Below are 23,360 nucleotides of genomic sequence, written 5' to 3'. Positions count from 1 at the left end.
GACAACTACGTAGTTATATATCTAAACTTTCTTAAGAAGTTATGTGAAACTCAGTATTTAAACCTTAAACATTAGAACGAAATGTATGATTGCAACCATGTTAAAAAAAACACGCACCATAAAACTACTAATCCCATTTCAGAAAAACAATTATATTTAAATCTGATGTTTCAGCTTATGCCTTTCCAGTCGAAAAGAAAAATGTTAAAATTAACTATAACTTTCCACTATTATCTTTGAATATCCCAAACCAGTCTCTTCCCTGAATGATTTAAAAGTTTAATGTTGTATAAAATAAGACGTTAATCTGATACTTAGATGTTAGACCAAATATTCCAAAAAACACGTGATCTTTTGGGGAAAAAAAGGAGAAAACACCCTTCATACTCTAGGAAATTAAAAACAAACAAACTTTAATTTATTCAACGTTTTGAATCTTCTTGTTGACAAGAACATAAAACTATCCCGTCACACCAAACATGCTCGCCCTTTTAGCCGTGAGGGCGTTATAAAGTTACGGTCAATCCCATTATTCGTTGGTAAAAGAGTAACCCAAGTGTTGGCAGTGAAGACTAGTTGCCTTTTCTTTAGTCTTACACTGCTAAACTAAGGACGGCAAACGCAGATAGCCCTTTGTAGCATTGCGCGTAATTCAAAACCAAAACCAAAACCAAACCACTGTGTGACGTTAAAGTTGGAAGAAGAGGTCTTGTGCACCTGACCCTCCAGGGTATTCCACATATTTATCCGAATACCAGCACAGAGAAAGTGAAGTGACGTTAAATTTGAAACCAGAAACATTAAATTGTGTGTTGGAAGACACTTTACGTTTGGTGATAATAGTTATCAAGACTGTACTCGTAGAGGACTGTTTATGTGAGTAGGTAGCTGGTCTGGGTTTATTATTGGCATATGTGTATGTTTCTGGCAGTGTATTTAACTTAACTGTTATGAAGTTAGAAGGTGGGATTCTGCATTTGACGCATTTTTTGTTTAACTAGTAATGTGCATAATTGACACATTTGAACGATCACTGTCCGCTGAGGCTGGTGTTTAAATTTGATGTTTTACGATAATATATACCGTATTTCCCGGCATCGAAGACGTACCCGTTTTTGATTAGCTAAATTTGGAAGAAAAAAAATATAAGAATAAGGTCGCAGTACTTCCACCAATTTTACCAAGGTGTTCAGTGAATTGTTTAGTAACTTACAGTACAGAAATCATCTTGCCTACTTGTTTTTTGTGAGCTATATGTTTATTATATCTAACTTTGAAAGTGGGCACCTTATATTACCACTAGAATATCTGTATTATTATCAGTAATAACGTTTTTCTAAGCATGAGAAGTTAAAAAGAGTGCCTGTATTAAAGTACTATATGTACGATGACCTCCTGTTTTTGTTTATTTATTTGTTATTTAATACTAACTGACTTGTACATTTCATCTTGGGTCGTATACAGCGGTTTGGATTACTGTCTAGTATTGAAACGCTTCTTCCAGTTTAAGTCAAATAAGCCACGTAACCTTTGGCCTGGAAGACACATGGTAGAGTGTTTGAGACTTATTCTAGGTTAAAAATAGCGTCTTAGACGCCGGGCTACCCCCGCTAGTACAGCGGTGAGCCTGCGGATTTACAACGCTAAAATCAGGGGTTCGATTCCTTTCGGTGGGCTCAACAGGGAGCCCGATGTGGCTTTGCTATTTCTTATTTACATTCGACCCCGGGAAATACGGTAATTATAATACTGATTCTGTCAATATATATTGTTATTAATGAAACAAACATTGTGTAAATAATAACTTCTAAATGTTAAAAATAAAATGTGGAATAAAACTGTATAATCAAAACAGTAACAGTGACAATGAATTTAGAATATACTTTTTATTCTTAAATTTAAAATGAAAGGTTTTTGATATGGCAAGTTAGTGTACCTTGCATAAATGTCATCTAGCAAAATCCTCAGTATACAAAATAAGTTGTTTTTAATTGATACTTACTGTTATGGAGCAAAATGATCATGTAGTAAAAACTGTGTAACCAGTTTTCACCAGTTATTATTATGATGATTTCTGATTATCAGGTATCTGACTCATAAAAATATAGCCTTTTGCATTCATGTTTATATATATTGTTAAGTAAAAATTATTGGGTGTGTTGTGTTAAAATCTTCCATGTACATATGTCATCTTCTACATCACTCATATATAGCCCAAACAAAATGGAACTTCATTTGATAAGCAAATTAATTCTTTACACTGAAGTTAAATGGTTTGTGTTGCAGAATATATACTTACAAACTTAATACAGGATTTATAAAATATCTATAGGCTTCATTGTTTGTTTTGCACCAGTATCATTAGCCAAATTGAATCTGTTATTAAGGCAACAAAAAGCGACTTCTTTTTTTTAATAGTTCATGTTCTTATATGTATATCTTTCAGTAATTATTATTATAGCTCTAGAGATAAGTACTTAACAGATTGACAGTAATGCCACTGGCACACTTTCAAATTCTTCTCCCTTTGTGCACCAGCACTATTTTAAGTTGCAAAATAAGTTATTTTTTAAGCTTTTTATATTCTAAATGAATAATATTTTTTATTTAAGAATATTTTTAAAGTTACTAATAGAATGTAAATTTGCTTTCTATTATCACTAACATTACACAGTTTTTATGCTAAAAGTATACAAAAAGCATCATACATCTAAAGAATGAGAAAATGTTTCAAAAACCTAAATAATAAAATTTGATTAAAAATAGGTTAATAGTTTGTGGTTGTAATCTATTAAATGTATAATTGTATGTTATTTTCACTTAAAAACCAATTTTCCAACAAATATGAGATAGAATTATCCACAACAATAGCAGAATTTGATCAGGTGAAATTAATACTAATTGTGGTTAAAGGTATTTGAGCTGAATGTTCATTCTGTATGAAAGTAAGAAGACCAGACACATTTTTTTTCTGATACTGTACTTTTCACTTCTCCCAACATTATTTTTTCCTGTCTTGTGCTGCCCTCTTTATGCAAACATTTTATAACATATTCCACAAACCTTCTGCATCCTCCTCTTAGAATTAAAGATTCCAACATATCTCTTGTACGAATCATCTCCATCTGCAGCAAAACATCAAATGTAATAGAGCAATGATCTTTTGCACTCAAATCTTTCTGTTTCTATCCTCTCAGTTATTTTTATATTTGAAGTTTACAGTAAATCTAAAATAAAATTGTTTCTAGTGGTTTTCTTGAATTAATTGGTGAAAAAACCCATCCTGAAAAGTTTCCAAAAACTTTCTTTCTCATGGTTTGACTCTAGCATTTCCTGATCTGTATGCTTAAAAATTAAAATTACAAATTATAATGACTTCACTAGAACTGAAATCTTAATCTCACTGTAAAGTTTATCATTAAATACATTAGTATCACCGGTGATCTGTAACAAATTCCAACTAAAAGCATTTATCCTTTATATCCACTATTAGAAATCCAAGTAAATTTAATCATGCCATTATCTTTGATATCCTCAACTTCAACAGGATGTAACTCACATTTTACATATAAAGCTACTCTCTCTCCTCTCTTTAATACTCTATCCCAATTAAATAGCCTGTAATCCTATATTTCAGTGAAACTTCTATTATAAAAATCATCTACATTTAGCCATGTTTCACTTATTTTCATGATATCAAAATCTTCCATTCCTATCAGTGCTCTAAATTCATGTTTTGTTTTTTTATACTTCTAGCATTACAATAGTAACAGTTAAGCCTATCCTTTTAGCTACTTCTGAGCTGATTTCCTACGATAAACCTTTTTCTGCCTCTTACCTTTTCTCACCATTGTCTAGTCCTAGTCTGAAACTTCCCTTACAGCTGAGTTACTAGTCTTAGCAAAACAAGTCAGCACCTACCCTATTTAAATGTAAACAATTCATTCCCCCCTCCAAAAAAATAGCTCTCATCTTCCAATTAACTGCTTCTACAAGTTCAATCAGCCAATCTGCTTATTTGTATTTAGCTCTAGTAATCTGCTTATAACTTCATCCTCGCAGTTAATTTTGGGCAGTATTCCTAACAAAATTAAGTTATAATTTTTTTTCTTTAAATACCTATCATATTCACTTAATGTCATAGTTCAGCCAGCAAAGGATATTTCACTTATAACATACTACCTCATCCTTAAATTAACACACACATTCATCTGCATATTAAGTTCCAGAATAAAAAGTTTAGGTAACTAAAACAAAATAATAATGGAGACCTTGGACCATGTGTTGCTGCTATGATAGTTCAGAAAGTAGGTGATAAGTAATTAAGATGGTAGTACAGGAGACATGGTATGTCTTCATACAGCTTCCCTTATATCTTGAGCCTGTTCTCAGGCTGACAATTAAAATTAACTTTTTTTAAAGTCCAATTAGTTCAAAATCTATGACCTGATCCAGAAATGCATTAAGCTTACCTCATTTGTAAAAATATTTGAACAAAACCAGTAGTGCCAATAACTTTAATTCAGAAACTTATGATTACTGCAGTTTTGAAACATTTTAATATTAAATTACACTAAATAAAAATTATATAAAGACACTTTTGTTCCTTTATACTAAATGATTTGTTTTACTTAATTACATTTTTCTCTACAATTGACTTTTATCAAAAAGCAGTAATGAAATAAAACAATAATTAAATTATTGAAAATATAAGAATTACAGAATAGCAAAGATGAACTTACAAAATCATCAAAATTATACAAAAGGCAATGTGGATACATCTTATATCAACAGAAAGACAAAATTCAAAGAGGAAACAAAAAAGTGATACAAATTCATTCTCCACGTTATAGACTAATATAATATAAAATTAAATATAATAAGACTAAGAAACTTAACTTAAAATTGTAAATTAGGTCAAAATACCTAAGTGGTAAACTAAACTCAGACTACATCATAAAAGAAAATTAATGTTTAGTGTGATAAAAACTAATCGAATTAAATTAATTTAATAGAAACACAATAGAAAGGAAGAATGAAATGGAAACTTTAAAGTTCACTACCAAAAAAGATTTACTCTGAATGTCTTCAAAACAGACACTGAATGAGTACCCAAAAGTATTTGTGGCACAAATTAAATGATACATAAACAAAAAATCACATTTTTCTAGCTTGTTTCTAAGAGTAACACAACAACTGTTTCAGTGTAGCTCTTACCAGATGAAGGCTTGCCGTTCGCTCATCTTGCTTCCTGTACATTCATAATTTCCAGTTTGAACCTCTTATTATGTTTTATTACCTGCATGTACTTGAATGTCTCAGAAAAGTCTTAGCATTTCAATATCAAGTTTATGAGATTGTCTTTCATTGAGTAGCATTTTTCAATTCATAGTATTTTTGTCATCTTTGTTGATTTAGCTGAGAACCATTGTGTACTATAGTTCTTGTACAGCACTTTTTCCTTGACATTATATATACTGTAAGTGTATTGTTGTTTGTTTCTTCCTTGGGTCAGGTCTTATTGCACATATGTAAGTAGGTGTATAATGGCTTAGTTTATTTAAAGCTAGTTATTGCATTTCTTTTTCTTTTCTTTTTTATCACGTGCTGGAGATGATGTCTCTCTAATGGATATTATACTTTGAAGTTAGAATATTTCCTATTGTTATGATCATTATCTTGTATGTGTATAACCCACAACAAATTATGTGCATTATAAAGTATTAAATTGACCAAGTTAAATAAAACATTTATATTTATAAATTGATATTTCTTTACAGATTGAACAATTTCATCATATGTTTTAAAGTGTTGCAGTGAAGAAGGAGTTATATCATGAAATATTGTAGAAAAGAAAGTATTTTTCAAAAATTGATGTTATAACATTTTAGTTTCTTTGCAAAAATTATTGATGTTCTGAATTTATCTTTATATCTTCAGGAAGTCATGGCTCTTGCAAAGTATGAAGGCCCATCTTTAAAATTATGCCCTAGTCAAGAAGATAATGAGAAAAAGTATTTAGAATTTTTATTAGAGATAGTAAACATTAACCCAGGGATCAAGTTAAATATCTTGATTAAGCTTTTGAGTGAAGCACCACAAGAATTGCTTGACTTGTATGGAAGAAGCAAACAGTCTGTGAAAGCATTTCTTAAGAATCATCCTGATGACTTTCTTTGTAAGGATGACAAAGTTTACAGTGTAAGATCACAAAACCTCTTTATGCGTAAGTTGGACAACAGAAAGAATGATCAAGTGTCACTAAATTTATTCAGTGTAAGAATTACAAATGATCAAAATCCTGTTCAGAAAGAAATATATCATTTATTTGAAGTTCCTGGTGTCATAAGTGCCCAGTTTCCCACTTTTGGTTTCATAAGAACTGAATTTTCAAGTACAGTCTGTGTGTATTTTGTTGGAGCATCTTTTGAAGATGGAAAACAGCATAGGCTATCTGATATAAAACTTAAAGATGGGCAAAAAGTGTACTTCAATGCTAAGAGAAGCAATACTAAAGTAAGAGCTAATTATCAAGCTAATTATCGAGCTGTTCTTGTTTGGAGACCTGAAGAAATAGAGTATTTAAGAAACAGAGAGAAACCTGCTATGTATATCAGTGAAGAAATTAATTCAGATTTAATAAGCCAATGGAATGAAGGTCTTTCAGAGTCACCAGTGAAAAGTAACTTTTCCTGTGTGTACGGAGCAAAAGGATCTGTAGAACAAGTGTTTGATGATTTTGGTTTAATTAAATGGCATAATGAAGAATTTGTATTATTTGATATTAACTGTCTACAAACAAATCAGATACCTGTTTTCAGTATTAAAAAGTTGCTGAAACCAGGCCAGGAAGTGGTGTTTGATGTTAAGGCAACAGAAAACCAATCAACGAAATGGGAAGCGACAGCTGTTTGGTTAGATCAATCAGATCTGAGAAGTCAGGACAGTCTTTTAGATCTTGAGAGTGATGAAATGAATACAAATTTCAGTAGTGAGAATAGCTACTGTGAAGTAAGTTTTTCAGATTCTCATTCAGTAATTGAAACACAAGAAAATGATATACGTGACAAATATAGCTCTTGGGAAAACTGGGAGAAGTTAGAAAATCAGACAGGAAAAATACATCCTAAAATTGAAACAGAAGGTATTATAATTTTTGGGAAAGACATGACAAAAAAAGTAAGATATCTTACTGAAGTAGTGTATATTAAAGGTTCTCAAGCTCAAAATTTGATAAGAGATGTTCAAGATGGTACATTAGTTCATTTTGATGCAATAAAAGATAAAAACATATGTGGAGGAACTTGGAAAGCAAGCTTGGTCTGGATTGGAAAGAAACCAAATCTGAAGATTCCAAATCCATTAAAAGACAAAACTGTGTTGAAAAAACTAGAAGAAAAATACTTATCAAGAGGGATTGAAAGTTGTTCCTTTACTCCAGATGTCAGTGAAGTGCTGAGAGAAAAAGAAATAATTTCTTTAATGTCAACTACTGCTGTGACAAAAGATGTTGAAAACAAGAAAACTGAGGTTTCAAAGGATAAGGAGCTTGATGGAAGAAGTACATGCATTGAGACTGATGAAAACATTCACTCTGATAAAACTTGTTCCTTGCAGAGGAACTGCACTCTAGACGTTAAACAAACTTGCATTTATGATAATCCAGCAGTCAGAACTAATTTTAAAGAAACATCTTTCAAATCAACACCAATCAAAAATGTTTTTCAGTCTGAAGTAGTAGAGTTTTCTGGAGAGCATGCCTTTAACACTTTAACTGATAAGAATGGCCATTATACTGGAAGTCAGTGTACTTATGAAGTTAAAACATTTACCCCGTGTAACAAGTTTTCTAGTGAAAGTTTAAAAGAAGTTGGCCTGACTTCAAAAATGTCCTCAATGAATGTTGTCACATACAGTATGACAGTTGAAGATGAGAACACCATGAACTTTTCAAAACCAAAAATAATGCAATATTTGAATTGTACTGGAACTGTGAAGCTAGTCTCTGATTATTTCGTAAGTGTTTACTTCGTTAAAATTAAAAGATGTCTTTCAGTGTTTTGGACTGACCTCTATGTCAACAGAGAATGTGCTAGTGAACTCTCCAGTACTTTGAATGATATATTGAGTGTTGAAGATCCAATTTATTTTAACTATATAGAGGTGTTAGAAAACTATAGAAAGTGGGGAAGAATAATTTTAGCATGGATAGGAAAGAAACCAAAAAATGTTGATGAGCTAGATGAAGAGGTAATTTTTAATAAATTTGATTCATTAAGTGACTTGTCTAAAAATAATACATTATATGATGAAAAAGTTAAAGGAATGTCGGTAACAGACATATGTACCAAAAAAATAAGTTCTAATTCTGTATCATATGAAACAGCCTCTGAATCTGTAAGAAGAGTAAATTCTGGACATTTCTTTCAGCAAAGCAGTGTATCAGATTTGGAAGTTGAAGTATCACTAACACCTGAAACAGAAAGCAACAGTGACTTAACAGCACTGAATACATTAGGTTCAGGTAATGATACTAAATATATAAGTGAGACACCAAGAACAGAGAAGTTGTCAGACAGTGTTAAGTTTATTGAAGTACCAGAGACAGTCAGTCAACTTGGTTTTGGAAGTAATTCTTCAACACTTCATACACTTGAAAAAGTAAATCTAGATAATGTTACAACTGATTTACCACTATCGTCACTAGAAAGCACCAATTATGATATGTTAACAGTGGAACCTACCAGAAAAATAATTCCTTCCACAGATAGTTTGACAGTTACAAACTATTTATCAATTAGAGATTCTATAAACGAAGTATCAAACATCAAAAATGATTCAACAGAAAGAGACATGTTAAAAAATGGTTTTTCAAAAACTTTAAATAACACAACTGATTTAATCACTAGAAAGTCTTTAAAAGAAATGATGAAAACTACAACATGCTCACCAACAGCAGAGCCATTAGAACAAGTGACAAATACAACAACTAGTTTACAAGTTGGGAAATCGTCAGGAAGAACAGAAGTGTTGAACACCAGATCTAATTTACCATCTAGAGATGTGGTAAAAGAAATGAGGAAATTTGCAACTTCCTCATCAGCAGACGTCTCATTACAACAAGGAACAAACAATTCTGCCACTTTTCTGGCTACAGACCTTCTAGAAAAGGGAAGGAAACCCACAACTACTTCACCAACAAGTGACTTATTAGACAAAGGTACAAACACCATTACTGTGTCTGTTATAAACTCATCAGAAATAAAGAAAACCTCAAGTAATTCACTGACAAAAAACGTTTTAGGAGAACCCAAACATATGAATACCAAATTGGGATTATTGTGTGATAAGTTGTCAGAAAAACAAATTGACATACCAATTGAATTACCAAAAGTTAATCTTTCCAATGAGAGAAGTAAAACATTACTGCTGATTTTATCAAATTTAGAAGAAACACGTGAACAAGTTACACCACAAGGCTCCTTGCTTAAGAAAGATGCAACATCAGGCTCAGCTTCTGATCATCCATGGTTTTTACGAAAGGATAAGGATAACTGTAGTGTAAGTAAAGAATATTTACTGAAACACCAAGATTTGGAGATTCTTTATAAGATTTTGTTTCACGTGTAACTCACTATAACTAAGCTAGATTTAGATAGGTATTCTCCATAGTTTCATTCCAGTGACAGTTATTGGTTCATTTGTTACTGTATCTATGACATTTGACCATTGAAATGGGGATATTCATTACACAGTTGATTTGTAACTTACTTACATGAAAGGTTGTACTTTCACGTGTTTGTTAGGTTTTCCAAAATTATTTTTTTGTGTTAAGAGGCCACCTCAGCTGTGTTCTTTACTATATTAACAAGAGATAAATTTCACACACTTCTCTTTTCATATCCTATTGATCTGCTAGCATCACAGTTGTATTATAGATGTCAGCTTGTTCATAATGTGAAAGCTACAGAGTCAAATATTTCATTTCTGGTTTGCTTTTTATGCATGCATGTAATTGTGGTTATGCTAAGTCTCTGAGAAACACAAGAAAGACCATTTATCATACATTAAAAACAACATTTCAGTTGTTACAAATTTAAAAACCATGTATGCAGTTTTTAGAAAGATTTTGAAGCACAGGTTTTAACTGTTGTGTTTTCCCAAGTTTTTGTCATGGGTTGATTGATTGATTGATTTAGTGTTTTATGGCACAAAGCAGCGAGGCTATCTGCGCCAGACATTCGGTAAAAATGTAAAAAAAAAATAAATAAATAAATAAATGTAGTAATAGACATAAATGGAACTGAAGGTAAAACAAAAAAGTATAAAACCAATGTTGACACCTAGTCTACAATGTTAAGATAAAAGGTAGAGTATAAGAAGTTGTAAGGTATTTACTCTAGCAAAAAGGTAATGATCATAACCCGCCAGGAAGATTAACAGGTAAGTTCAAGAACCACCGTCAATCACCTGAAGTTGGCCTTTCCAGTCCTGGTTCTGGGTTATGTGTCATAGCAGCTATTATCAAAATGTAAAAGAAAGTAAAAGTTTTAAAAGACACTCCGCAAAATCGTAATAATGAGTAGCCAAATGTCCAGTAAAAGGATAAAGTCAAGTAAATGGAGTAAAATTTGTAGAAGTAATTGAAGATAGAAGCAAAACGGCAATTAAGACAGAAAATGGCGTAAAAACCAATGTTGACATCCAGTCAACAAGGTTGTAAAGAACTACCTGTAGCAGAATGGTAATGATCGTAACCCGCCAGGAAGACTAACAGGTAAGTATAAAAACCACCGTCAGTCACCTGAAGTTGGTCTTTCCAGTCCTGGTTCCGGGTTATGAGTCAATATGGCCAGTACTAAAAGTTAATTAGTAAAAGTGTGAAATGATATGCAGTAAAAGTATAATAACAACTCGCCAGGATGACTAACGAGTAGTTCAAACGGATAGTTCAAACAGGAGCGTTAGTCACCTGAAGTTGGCCTTTCCAGTCCTGGTGTCGAGTTATTTAATGTTCTGGCCATTGTCCAATGTCAAATTGAAGGAGAAAGATTAAAACTGTAAAAAAGGAACCACAATTAAAAAGGTGTAATGAATAAACATGCAACACTTAAATGAGATTAAAAAGGTTAATGGCCATTAAAAAATTAAAACATTATCAAGGTGGACAGAGTCACCATCACCAATAACTCTGTCCAATGTTACAGATTGACCCTGGGAAAAATATGTTTAAAATATTGCCGTCGTTGAGAATTGTAACGATGGCAAGAAAGTAAAATGTGGCTGATAGTGATTTGAGTGTTACACAAATTACACATTGGTGCATCAGTTCCAGATAAAAGAAAATGATGAGTTAAAAAACTGTGACCAATGCGTAGCCTAGTGAGAACAACTTCCTCCTTCCGAACTTTACGGAAGCTAGATGGCCAAAGTCCAATTTTGGGTTTGATTTGAAAAGTTTGTTGTCACGTTGCTCACTCCAAGTGGACTGCCAGCTGGCACGGAGCCGACCCTTGAAGATAACACCATAGTCCATGTACGGAATAGGCATAGGAGTGATGGTGCTGAAGCAGACATATTTAGCTGCCATGTCTGCAAGCTCGTTCCCGCGAATACCAACATGGCCTGGTATCCAGAAAACTGGATTGAAGTAGCTGCTAATGAGAAACGGGCCAGTCGGTTACGAATATCAGCGAGAATAGGATGTGAGCCAACGTGTAGCGATTCCAAGGCAAGTATAGAACTAAGCGAATCAGTATAAATAGTGCAGTTGGAGTACTGCTCAGCTGCAATATGATCCAGGGCAAGAGATATGGCATACAGTTCAGCAGTGAACACAGAAGCTGTAGAAGGGATTCTGCGTGCAACTACTGATCCATAGCAAACCATAGCAGAGCCCACTGAATTACCTGATTTGGAACCATCTGTATAAATAGGAACTGAATGATTGTTTGAAAGATATTCATTGAATAAAAGACGGTACTTCCAATCTGGAGTATCTGCCTTTTTAGGTGACTGAAAGAAAGGTCACATTTGGGGCTGTAATAAGCCATGGTGGGATGGGCCGACCTGTGGAACATGCAATGTTATCCAAGGACAGACCCAATTCATCCAATTGCTTCCGGATGCGAAGGCCAAACGGAGCAATGACAGATCGTCTGTTCTGAAAAAGTACTGCCCACCGAGGAAGGAAAACACATTTCCAGGTGGGATGCTTTGGTAAGGAATGAAGTTTCGAAGTATATTGTAAAGATAGTTGCAAACGGCGAAGGTGTAGAGAAGGTTCATGAGATTCAATGTATATACTTTGAACTGGAGAGGTACGGAAAGCCCCAGTGCAGAGTCGAAGTCCTTGGTGATGAACGGGGTCCAGCATCTTTAAGGCTGAGGGTCTGGCAGAGCCATAGACCATTGATCCATAATCGAGTTTCGATCTAATAAGAGCACGATATACCTTTAACATTGAACAGCGATCTGCCCCCAACTGGTAGAAGAGAGAACACGGAGGATGTTCAGTGCTCTTGTGCATTTGACCCGAAGCTGCTTTAAGTGTGGTATAAAGGTCAGTTTACGATCAAAGATAAGCCCCAAGAACTTGGTCTCCGGGACAACTGGCAGCAAAACTCCACCGATATGAAGTTCAGGATCAGGGTGAATACCCCGTCGACGGCAAAAGTGCATGCACACAGTTTTGGAGAGAGAGAAATTAAAGCCGTTCGCCATAGTCCACTTCCGTACACAATTGAGGGCGGTTTGTAGTTGCCGCTCAATATATCTCATGTTTGACGACTGACATGAGATGTGAAAGTCATCGACATACAGCCCATTCGCAACAGTGAGAGGGAGTTGTTCAGTGATGGCATTTATCTTTATACTGAAGAGTGTAACACTCAATACACATCCTTGAGGGACTCCAAGTTCCTGTACAAAAGAACGGAAAAGTGTCGAACCCACACGAACCTGGAATCTCCTGTCCATTAAAAAATTTTAATAAACATGGGTAGATGGCCACGTAACCCATATGTATGGAGGTCTCGCAAAACGCCATACCTCCATGTTGTGTCGTAAGCCTTCTCTATGTCAAAGAATATTGATACAAGATGTTGGCGGTTGAGAAAGGCTTCTCTGATAGATGTTTCAAGACGAATTAGGTGGTCTGTGGTGGAGTGCTGTCGACGGAACCCACACTGGGTGGGCGAGAGGAGGTTGTTTGATTCAAGGAACCAAACAAGACGAGCATTAACCATCCTTTCTAATGTCTTACAGAGACAGCTTGTCAAAGCAATTGGACGGTAGTTTGAAGGAATCTTGGGATCTTTCCCTGGCTTAGAGAAAGGTAAAATAATAGCCTGGCGCCAAGCATCAGGAAAACATTCTTCTGCCAGATCCGGTTGAAAACAATCAGAAGGACATTAAGAGAAGCAGGAGATAAATGGTGCAGCATGTCATAATGAATATCATCAGGTCCAACAGACGTACTGGCAGACCGATGAAGGGCCATTTTTAGTTCCACCAGGGTAAAAGGACGATTATAGTCAAAGAAACAGTTAGTTCGAAAGGAAAGAGGTGATCGCTCCGCCCGAGTCTTGATGGCCAGGAAGGTGGAGGAACAAGCAGAAGTGCTAGATACCCGGCAAAAGCTTTCACCTAGAGTGTTAGCGATGTTCCGAACATCAGTCACCTCCTGACCATCAGAGAGTAAGATCGAGAGGGGGGATAGAATTGTAGTGTCCATTAACCTTTCGAATCCTGTCCCATATGATCTTGGAACTGGTGGTAGAAGATATACTGGTTGTGAACTTAATCCAAGATTCCTTCTGGCTGTGACGTCTTACCCACCTAGCATGTGCACGGGCCCGTTGGAAAGCAACCCGGTTTGAAAGTGTGGGATATCTACGAAAAGTATCCCAGGCCCGCTTTTGAGCCTTCCGTGCTAAGTGGCAAGCAGGATTCCACCACGGACGAGGATATCGTGGAAAACGTGTCGAGGTTTTAGGAATACACTGAGCAGCTGCATGTGTAATACAGTCAGTTACCGCTGCTACACAGTAGTCTATTGATGGCTGATTTACGATGGCAGGATCAAGTTCTGCGAGAGCAGTGAAAGTGGACCAGTCTGCCTGATCCAGCTTCCACCGGGGCACGCGGGTAGGGTGGCATCGACCACGGCCAGTCTCTCTTATAAGGATTGGAAAATGATCACTGCCTAGTGGATTACTGTCAACCCTCCATGAAAAATGGGAAAATAATGAAGGGGAGCAAACTGAGAGATCAATAGCGGTAAAGGACTGACTAGGTGCATGAAAGTAAGTGGAAGAACCAGTATTGAAAAGAGAAAGATTGTGATCAGAGAGCATCCGCTCTACAGATCGGCCCCTCCCATCAATAATAGCACTTCCCCAGAGGGGATGATGTCCATTAAAATCCCCCTAGGATTAGAAACGGAGATGGCAATTGTTCAACGAGAGCATCCAAATCTGATTGATCATAAGTCTTTCCAGGGGACAGGTACAGAGAACAAACAGTGATGGTATGACCCAAGGAAATACGGATGGCTACAGCCTCCAAGGGTGTGTTGAGTGACAAAGACAGGGTGGGCACGTGTTGATCAACCAACAGTGCCACCCTCCATGTACTCGACCATCACACAACCTGTCATTTCTGTACAGAGAAAACTGCCGAATGGAGACAGTATCAGCAGTTTTGAGAAATGTTTCTTGTAAAGAAAGACAAACAGGATGGTAGGAAGCAATCAGCGTTTTGATATCATCCAGATTAGAACGTAAACCTCGACAGTTCCATTGTATCAAGGTGGCCATTTTAAGAACGGGTAGGTGAAGTGGCTGGAGAACCCTTCGGTTTACGACCACGTCTTTTTTCTTTACTGTCTTTAGTTGGAGGAGGTCTATCAACCTCCATGGATCCTGCTCTGTGTCGGGTGGGCAGGTTTTTGTTATTGGAAGGGGAATCTAGTGACTGAGGACGCGAACGAATAATTGTGTTGTCTCTTGTGGTGGGAGAAAAGATGTATCAGAAGAAATGCCTGTATTTGAAACTGAAGGACGTGGATCTTGAGGTGTGTTGGAAGGTATGGGAGGGACAGAGATAGGTGTGGTAGTTGATTCATCAACCTTTTTAACCACGGAGGTCAAAAGGCTTTTCATTTGTTTTGAAAACGATTCTTTTGGAGGCACAGAGAGATCTGTCTGCACTCCCACTGTAGTTGTGGAATGAAGTGCAGCAGCATATGTCCGAGATGGAGTTGTGGACAGCAACCGAGCCTCAGGATAACTAATGTTATGTGTCGTTTTCAAACGCTGCACCTCTTTTTCCTCCAACCATTTTGGGCAAGAATGAAAGTATGAGGGGTGAGAACCATTGCAGTTTACGCAATGTGGGTTCATGTCACAGTCATAGGCATCGTGGTCCTTGCCTCCACAACGAGCACATGTCAGGGAACCACGACAAGATGTCTTTGAGTGGCCGAATCTCTGACATTGGAAACATCGAAGAGGGTTTGGTATGTATGGCCGAACCCTGCAAATGAGATAACCTGCCTTGATAGTGGCAGGTGCACGTGGTGAAGTAAATGTTAAAACGAGGGTATTTGTTGGCAGTGTAATTCCATCTTTGCGAGTGGAGATGCGCCTCACTGCAGAAACTCCTTGAGTGGAGAGACCAGCGAGAATCTCTGACTCGGGAACGTTCTTCAAATCCCTTTCAACAATAACTCCTCGTGAAGAATTCAAGGCAGCATGGGGTGTAACCTCAATAGGTATATCCCCAATTGCCTTTGATTTCAACAGGAGTTCACTGTGTTGGGATGTGGATGTTTCAACTAATATGTCACCAGATCGAAGTTTCTTTACTGATTTTGGAGAGCCAGCAAGTCCCTCTAGTCCCTTTTGAATAAAAAAAGGGGACATTTGCCCTAAAGGTTTTCCGAAAGAGAATGTAATATAAGAAAATGAGGTAATGTGTTACTGATGTTGAAGATTGCTGTTCTGAGTATTCAAGACGTGGTCGCTTACCCATTGACTGTTTTTTACAATTTTATTTAAATTTTTTTGAGGATCCATAGGAAAAGGAAAAAATTTCGGTACCCACTGACCCCACCCACCATGGAGCCCTACAAGGGGACGCACTACAAAGTCACGCAAGGACAATGCAGCAACGCCAGGGTTTCGTGAGCACTATACCCAAACACCAGCATCAGGCACAATGTCCACAACACCCGTTGAGAACTTCCAACACTGGTACTTGGTTGACTCTAGCCCAAGTGGACCAGCCGATTGACCCAAGGGGGGCCACCCAAAGGCCGCCCGTCTACAGGAATTCGAGGCCAAAGTGGTGTGTTAGGGTTGGACCCCTCAACCACCAGGATCTTCTCCTCCCCTTCACGGGTCGCCACGCACGGCAAACACGTGGGTGGATGTTTAGATCCCAGAGAAGGTAACCAGATAGAACAGAACCTTCCCTGGGAGGTCCCCTCACCACGTACATTTGTCATGGGTTATATGTCAGTGTGATGTGCAAAAGTCCATCATGGAAAGTTATATGTCTGAAAATTATTATATTTATTCATTACCATTGCTTTTAGAATATCGTTTATACAAGTATGACCAATTATTTTGATAAGTCTTTTTGACTAATATAGAAATAGAGTAAACCATAAGTAATGTGTCACATGCTTTTGTACAAAAATAAAATTACTATTCTCTTTGCATTTTTAATCCATGCAAGAAAACTGGGGTGAAGGAAGATGCTCTGATATATTTTCTACTTTTTAACATTTTTGTAGAAAAAAGAAAACTATTTTGATAAAAAAAACATTTTAGATAATTTTCTATAAGCATAGTAAAGTTGATTGACACTTGAAAATTACTGTTGTCACTTATAATGAACCAGAGTAGTGGTTTATAACAGGGATCCATTAGAAAATGTGCAAATGTTCTTAAGACGAAACTAACCTTTAACAACTGAACATAGTATTAAAAACACTGTTCAAAAGCTTTGTATCCACAGAGTGTCTATTCAAAATGTTGAAATATGCAGAAAAACCAAAGGGTAGGTCTTTTTACAAGCATTCAAAAAACTGCCAATTTTTTTAGTATGAGTATTATTCCACCATCCTAGAGTAAAAATTGGGAACAAGTATTACTGAGTGGATTATTATGTATTGTGTATAATACTATTTAACTTAATTCTTTATTTTTCATAAGCTTAAAATATAAAAGTCATAATTCTAGTGCAATTGATATTATCATTATGCTTTAAAGTTAGTTTTCTTACAAATATCTGATGTTCCTTTAAGAAGCTTAAGTGCATGATGAAACAGGAATTACTAGCAAGTGGTAAATGAACATTGGATGACTATAACATATAGATACTCAATACTTTGTACACTGTACAATTAATGCCTTTAAGAAGTCATCCCATATATTATATGTGAAATGAAGGAGTGAAAAAACATTGCTCAGAGTATAAAATTTTATTTACACACATTCATTGAGAAATTACTTTAAAAGACACAAAGGTTTATTTAAAGCAATGTCTTAGACTTGTTTGTTTTATTTGCTACTTTTATACTTTGCAAAGTTGACATACTGATAAAAATTTCATCATGGCACCTAGTATTTTTAAGGCCTGGTCTAGACTAAGACACTACCCTCACTAAGCCTGTATAAACCTTTACCAGTAGAAAAGTAGCCTTTCAAAGAGTCCAGAACTGTTTTTACATTCTTTGTTTTTAGGATTCTAACAGCAAATTTAGCACTTCTTTGTGTTGTTTTCAGGAATGAAGTGCTGTGTTTGCACAACATCTTACTAATTTCACACTGTTCTTTCTTCTTTCTGTCAGTTTAACCAATCAGTGCTCATCTTTAGGCTCAGACTGGCCCAAAAGCATAAATATAACCTCATTTCTTAGTACAAGCAGTAGTAAGGTTACGTTAGGCATATCAGAAAGCCTTTGTTTATCATTATACAGTGTTGTAGTAATGAATAGATTGGACCTATTCTGAAACAACCTGCTTGGCCTGTTACCATCTCAATGATTATTTTTATTCATTGTAAGAGTCAGCCTAAGTTATAGTTATTTAGTTTACTATTTTAATAATTGCACATATTGAAGTTTAATAATAAACAATTTTTTTTTTCAGTGCAAAAATGCATGTCTCATACCAGAACTATACATACAACTCATAATATATTCTATAATTATTCTGTATCAAACCTGCCATCAGAGTTTCTAGCCAGGCTCCTATATCTGAAAATACTTGTCAAGGCCTGACGTAGGCATGTATATGCCCATTACTGTGCATTGTACATGTACAACATAGTTACACAGAAACTGTAAAGCTTGTCATATTCTGAAACAAATTTCCAGACAATTTTCATCTGCAGCTTTAATTTTTATATCTTGAACTAATGCAATCAGATATTCAATGGCTACAGGTAGTCCCCCACAAGAGAAATCTTTAGGCCATAGTTCAAGAGATAGCATAAAGCTCAGTTTTGAGTATAGAATTACTATTCATTGTGACTGCTGATCCTGAGTATCAAATTATAGCCCATATTGCCTGATTGTGAATTTAATAGGTACTGTAGATAAAAGTTGACTACAAGGAATGGTGAAAATCATGCAAGCAGAAAGAACTTTTCTAGTTGTATTTTATCCAGAAAATAATTAGTTCCATCAGGAAAGTATGTAGCAGTGATGACTTACCAGAATTTAGGGTAGTCACAATGGAATTGGGTCATAAAAGTGTCACAACCCAAACTTCATCAGAAATGGATGAGGGGGGGAAAGTAAATATAAACAACTCATAAATAGTTAACTGTTGTGTTTCAATCTTGTAGAGTGTGAAGAATGTTACTGTTAAGAGGAAATCTGACAAACTGCACCTTCATGGATTTACAATAGCCAGCAGGGAGGAGAAAGGTATATATAACAACTATAGGAAATATTAAAAATGCTTATTTTAATGCATATGTTTTTATATTATGGCACATTTTCTTATGTTTGCATTGAAAATGTATGGATGCATCTATAAAAAATGAAAAATTCTTGTGGCAATCTATACATATGGCTGAAAAGTTAAGAAACCATGCATAGGAATGGTTTTCAAGAATATGGAAAACATTTCTTATGTATTTTATGTTATTTTCAAATCTTTGTTTTTTCTTTCACTATGAATATAAAAGTCATATTGAAAGAATTATATTTGATTATAGGTTATGCATTAACATTTACTACTGTTTTTGTACAAACATTGAACTTTGTTATAGCTGTTTAGTTGACTATTTATTTGTCACGTGCTCATAGGCTTTTGATATTTCCTTATGCTGTATATCTTTACTTGGCTACTTGATCACAAGACATTAATTGACAAGGTAATACAACTGTTGCAAGAGTTTTGGGCTATAAGTTGTTAATACAACTGCTTTATGTAACAAGAAGTTGTTACAAATTTAACAGTTAAGTGTACATAAAGTTCTTTTAACAGCTTAACTACTTGTTAATCTTTTAATTTTGATACATGCACTGAGAAAAGGTACATAAATAACTTTTTTGAAATAATTTTGTAAAGTTCATTTTACTTTTTGCATATAATATTTAAAAAGCCAACGTACCTTATATATTAGGTTTAATGTAACACTAGATTTTACTTCTTAAAAATATTAAACTAGTTAAACTTCTATATAGATACTTCAGGAAAAAATGTTCAAATATCCAGAAAGGTGAGAAAAAGTTTTATATTTAAAAGTTGTCAGCATTTAAATATGTTACATTTTTTATGACATTAAAATAATTGATTAAAAATATTTACCTGATATTTTCAAGAAGTGTAAGAGTCTTTTAATGAAATATAATTTTTACTTCTGGTATTCATGCATATACAAAGCATGTTGGTAGAAGATAGGTAATCTTGGTTGATTTATTATTAAACTTCCTAGTTCCATTTCAAGCATAGGTTAAATAATGTCTTATAAACAAATTTGAATTAAAATATTTTATCATGGATTAATCCTTTTCTTTCCCCTGGATTTTTATATTTAGGATAACATTGTAGGTTTGTTTACATCAAAAGTTGTTCAGAGGGTGATGGAGAAGTTAAAGCCCAGTGGTCAGCTGTCAAGAACTTCCACTTGTAATATTACAGAAAGAAAGACATGCAATCAAGTACAAGGCTTGGGAAAGCATGATGTAGCAGTACAAACAGAAAACAATTGTAACATCTGTGATAAAGAGTGTCAGTGTGAAGCTAATGGAAAAATATTTTTCTCAAGAATTTACATTGAGTAATCAGTATTTTGTCAGTCTAAAAAAATTGCACCAGATACTGTAATGTTTAAAGTAAAATTAGAAAGATTATGATGAATTTATTTTACATTTACTAGTACTGTTTTTAAAATTTAACTACAAATTGTATTACTTATATTGGAACTTCAGATGACTTGTAGAATGAAGTAATTGTCCTATGAAGTTTGATAAAGTTGGTACCATTACCTTAGTTTATTACATGGGGTCAAAAACTAATTAGTATGTTTAAAAGAGTGGTATATATGTTGCTTAAATTTTGTATTGTTCACAGCTCATTTTGAGTTTATTTATTTTGCCATATTTGTGTAAAATGTTTCATCTTGATAAGTTTAATTATGAATTTTGAATATATATATATGTGTGTGTGTGTATGTCTTCACTGAGATCGATTTCTAAGGAAAAATTATTGTATGTGCATCTTTTTAGATACAATAGTTTTTATTACAAATATTAAGAAAATTACATGTTTGTTACATGTAAACAATTTTTATATAAAGACTCAGTATACTAAATTATGGCTAAGTTAACCTAAGAACAGCATGGTCAGGTGGTTTAGGTCCTTGACTCACAATCTGAGGGTTGAGGATTCAAATTCCCGTCACATCAAAATACTCGTCTTTTCACCAAGGGGAATTTTAATGTGACAGTAAATCCCACTATTCAATGGTAAAAGAGTAGTTCAAGAGTTGGCAGTGGGTGGAGATGACTAGTTGCTTTCCCTGTAGTTCTACACTGCTTAAGTAGGGACAGTCAGTGCAAGTAGCTCTCGTGTAGCTTTGCACAAAATTCAAAACAAAAGGTTAGCCTAATTTTAGTTCTATTGAAGACAGTTTTTATTAAGCGATTGTTAATGCAATGTTTGGTCATATGAAATTACTTTAAATTGTTAATAACTTATTATATGAATTTTACATGAATTTACAGTGTAACAGTTTGACTGGCTAATAGAGGGACTAATTTACAGTAAATTAAGGGTATTAGTTAGGATATCCATCAAATAAAAATAATGATTATATAACAGATTCATTTAAGTAGAATTCTTTGTCTTTTAACAATGAGAATTGATTATGCAAAATATTAAATTTTGAACCCAAGCAAAAGGAAAAGTTGGATATTCTATGAACCAAAGCTTGAAAACCTAACATAAATAACAAACCAGGAGCTCCATTATATTTACATTATACTAATTAATTAAATTCAAAAGCAACAGAGGTAGTATCATCATAAGGATAGTTATTTAATTGATGTATTTGTACTTTGATCATTGTAAGAGAAAAAACAACTTAATTCTAATGGAAAATAAACAAGACCCTGAAAGCTGCATGTCAAGGATTTAAAGACAAAACAAAGACAAACACGATGGTCAAAAATGCTTTGGATATTAAAAATAAATATAAATAAAGAGAAAATGGTCCTAGCCTTTGGAAAAAGTTTTAATCTCTTTCTTCTAGGTAAATTTGTCCTGGACACACCAATTTTCTGGTTTCATTTTCATATACTGTTCCATCCATCCACAGCAACTTTTTCCCTTATACTGGAAACGTTTTATTATTTTACCGAATACTTTAAGTTGATAATTTTCACACTTTTATATATATATTTATATGTATGTATGTATGTGTTAAGCATTACAATTTGATGGGGGGTTGCAGTTCAACTATGCATTATTTTTAAGATAGTAATTTGAAACTAGAATATCCTTATGCATTTAAAACATTAAAGGTTATACAGATCAAAAAGTGTCTTTATAATATGTATATAAACAGTTAACATATGCGAGATCCATTGAATTGTATTGAGAGTTTGGATACTTCATGTTTTTAGTTTGATATGTACATAACAAAAAATGTAAACAAAAATAATAAAGATAGGCTTAACAGTAAAATAAGCTGGTTGTAAACTTTGTCGATTCATATCAACAATGTTTATAAGTTTTGCGAGTGTACATATGATATACTTCTTTAAAATATTTTCGTCTATTGCATAATCAACATAAAATTATAATGCTGTTATATTATCAATAACTACTAAATTACGTGCATGTATTTTCAAAACAATTAATAGATTAACATTTGTCAAAACTGTTGTATCTACATAAAAGTTCTTGTAGTTGTCTTAAATGTTGCAACTTTCATTATAAATTATCATAATTATAGACTATACAATATTAAGCAAATCCCCAAACATCTTGAATTGGGATAATTTTCTAGAATAAGTTGCTGCTTGTTTACCTTCTTAATATTTTCATAATCATCTTTAAATTTGGAATATATAGTAATCTTGCAGCTAGTTTAAAGATATAATTAAGAACATGCGAGTTTTTTAAATTCCAGTAATTTCACTCAAGAGGTGAAATCTCATAAAAACTGTTTTAAGTGTATTTCTCAAAGGTAAATGGATGACAGTATACTGCACTTCTTATGTTACTGCTTGTGTTGACAAACAGGACAGTTATGTGGCTGTACATGTATAATATTCTAATCTTATTATAACATAGAGGCAAGGTATTTGAATTTTTGAAAAATACAAATAAATGGTTAATATATTTGTAGAGAAAATTACTGTTGTCTATGTTTTTATGAGACAGTTGGCTAAAAAAACTGAGTTGTTGACTACGTACATCTTTATTTTTCTCAATAAAATTTTTATCTTTTTTCGTATGTATATAATTCAGATTTTATATGCTATTGCTAAATTTTTTGTTTCTCAAATTCTTCCAAAAGGGGGCCAAAAGCAGCGTGGAAGGGTCACTTATTCAAGCCACATGAACCATTATATAGTAATGTGTTGTCTGTCAATCAGTCAGTAGACACTTGAATGACACCACACAAAGAACACTAAATGTTGCAATTTTTATTGTCATGACATCAGTAAAATATGTACATGCCATGAATCATGAGAAGAATTATGGATTCTGTAAATTACAATGCAGTATAACATATGAACTTCAAAGTGAGAAATAAAAATATTTGTTACTCTTAATTTTAGTGTTGTTTATTCTTGAAACAGAACAGTATGAAAGACCCTGCTGAAA

At 34.2% G+C, this 23,360-nt stretch overlaps 1 protein-coding gene across 7 annotated transcripts; it reads left to right on the top strand.

The window, feature by feature from the left end:
* Nucleotides 1-496: 496 nt before the first annotated feature.
* Nucleotides 497-23,308, top strand: LOC143226452 (uncharacterized). 7 transcript variants are annotated; one of them, XM_076457444.1, is made up of 5 exons: nucleotides 516-876; nucleotides 5,941-9,561; nucleotides 18,862-18,943; nucleotides 19,709-19,743; nucleotides 20,063-23,308. In XM_076457444.1, exons 2-5 carry the CDS (start codon nucleotides 5,947-5,949, stop codon nucleotides 20,306-20,308), a joined length of 3,978 nt encoding a protein of 1,325 aa, XP_076313559.1. In that variant the 5' UTR covers nucleotides 516-876; nucleotides 5,941-5,946; the 3' UTR covers nucleotides 20,309-23,308. The 7 variants fall into 7 exon arrangements, 5 of the variants coding, with proteins under 5 accessions (XP_076313562.1, XP_076313561.1, XP_076313559.1 ...); XM_076457443.1 differs by having other exon boundaries at nucleotides 5,781-9,561; XM_076457447.1 differs by lacking the exon at nucleotides 18,862-18,943 and having other exon boundaries at nucleotides 497-876; nucleotides 5,781-9,561; nucleotides 20,063-20,236.
* The last annotated feature ends 52 nt before the right edge of the window (nucleotides 23,309-23,360 follow it).

This window comes from Tachypleus tridentatus, chromosome 9 (assembly GCF_004210375.1).
Source record: "Tachypleus tridentatus isolate NWPU-2018 chromosome 9, ASM421037v1, whole genome shotgun sequence".
Taxonomy (NCBI): Eukaryota; Metazoa; Arthropoda; class Merostomata; order Xiphosura; family Limulidae; genus Tachypleus; species Tachypleus tridentatus.
Note: the sequence above shows the minus strand (reverse complement) of the source record. Positions and strands in the feature narration are given on the sequence as shown.

Excerpts from the sequence above, each read along its gene's own strand:
- LOC143226452 (XM_076457444.1), top strand. The coding sequence starts at position 5,947 with ATGGCTCTTGCAAAGTATGAAGGCCCATCTTTAAAATTATGCCCTAGT. Across the intron at positions 9,562-18,861 it reads AGGATAAGGATAACTGTAGT|AGTGTGAAGAATGTTACTGT; the intron begins GTAAGTAAAGAA and ends TCAATCTTGTAG. Across the intron at positions 19,744-20,062 it reads ATGTTCAAATATCCAGAAAG|GATAACATTGTAGGTTTGTT; the intron begins GTGAGAAAAAGT and ends TTTTATATTTAG.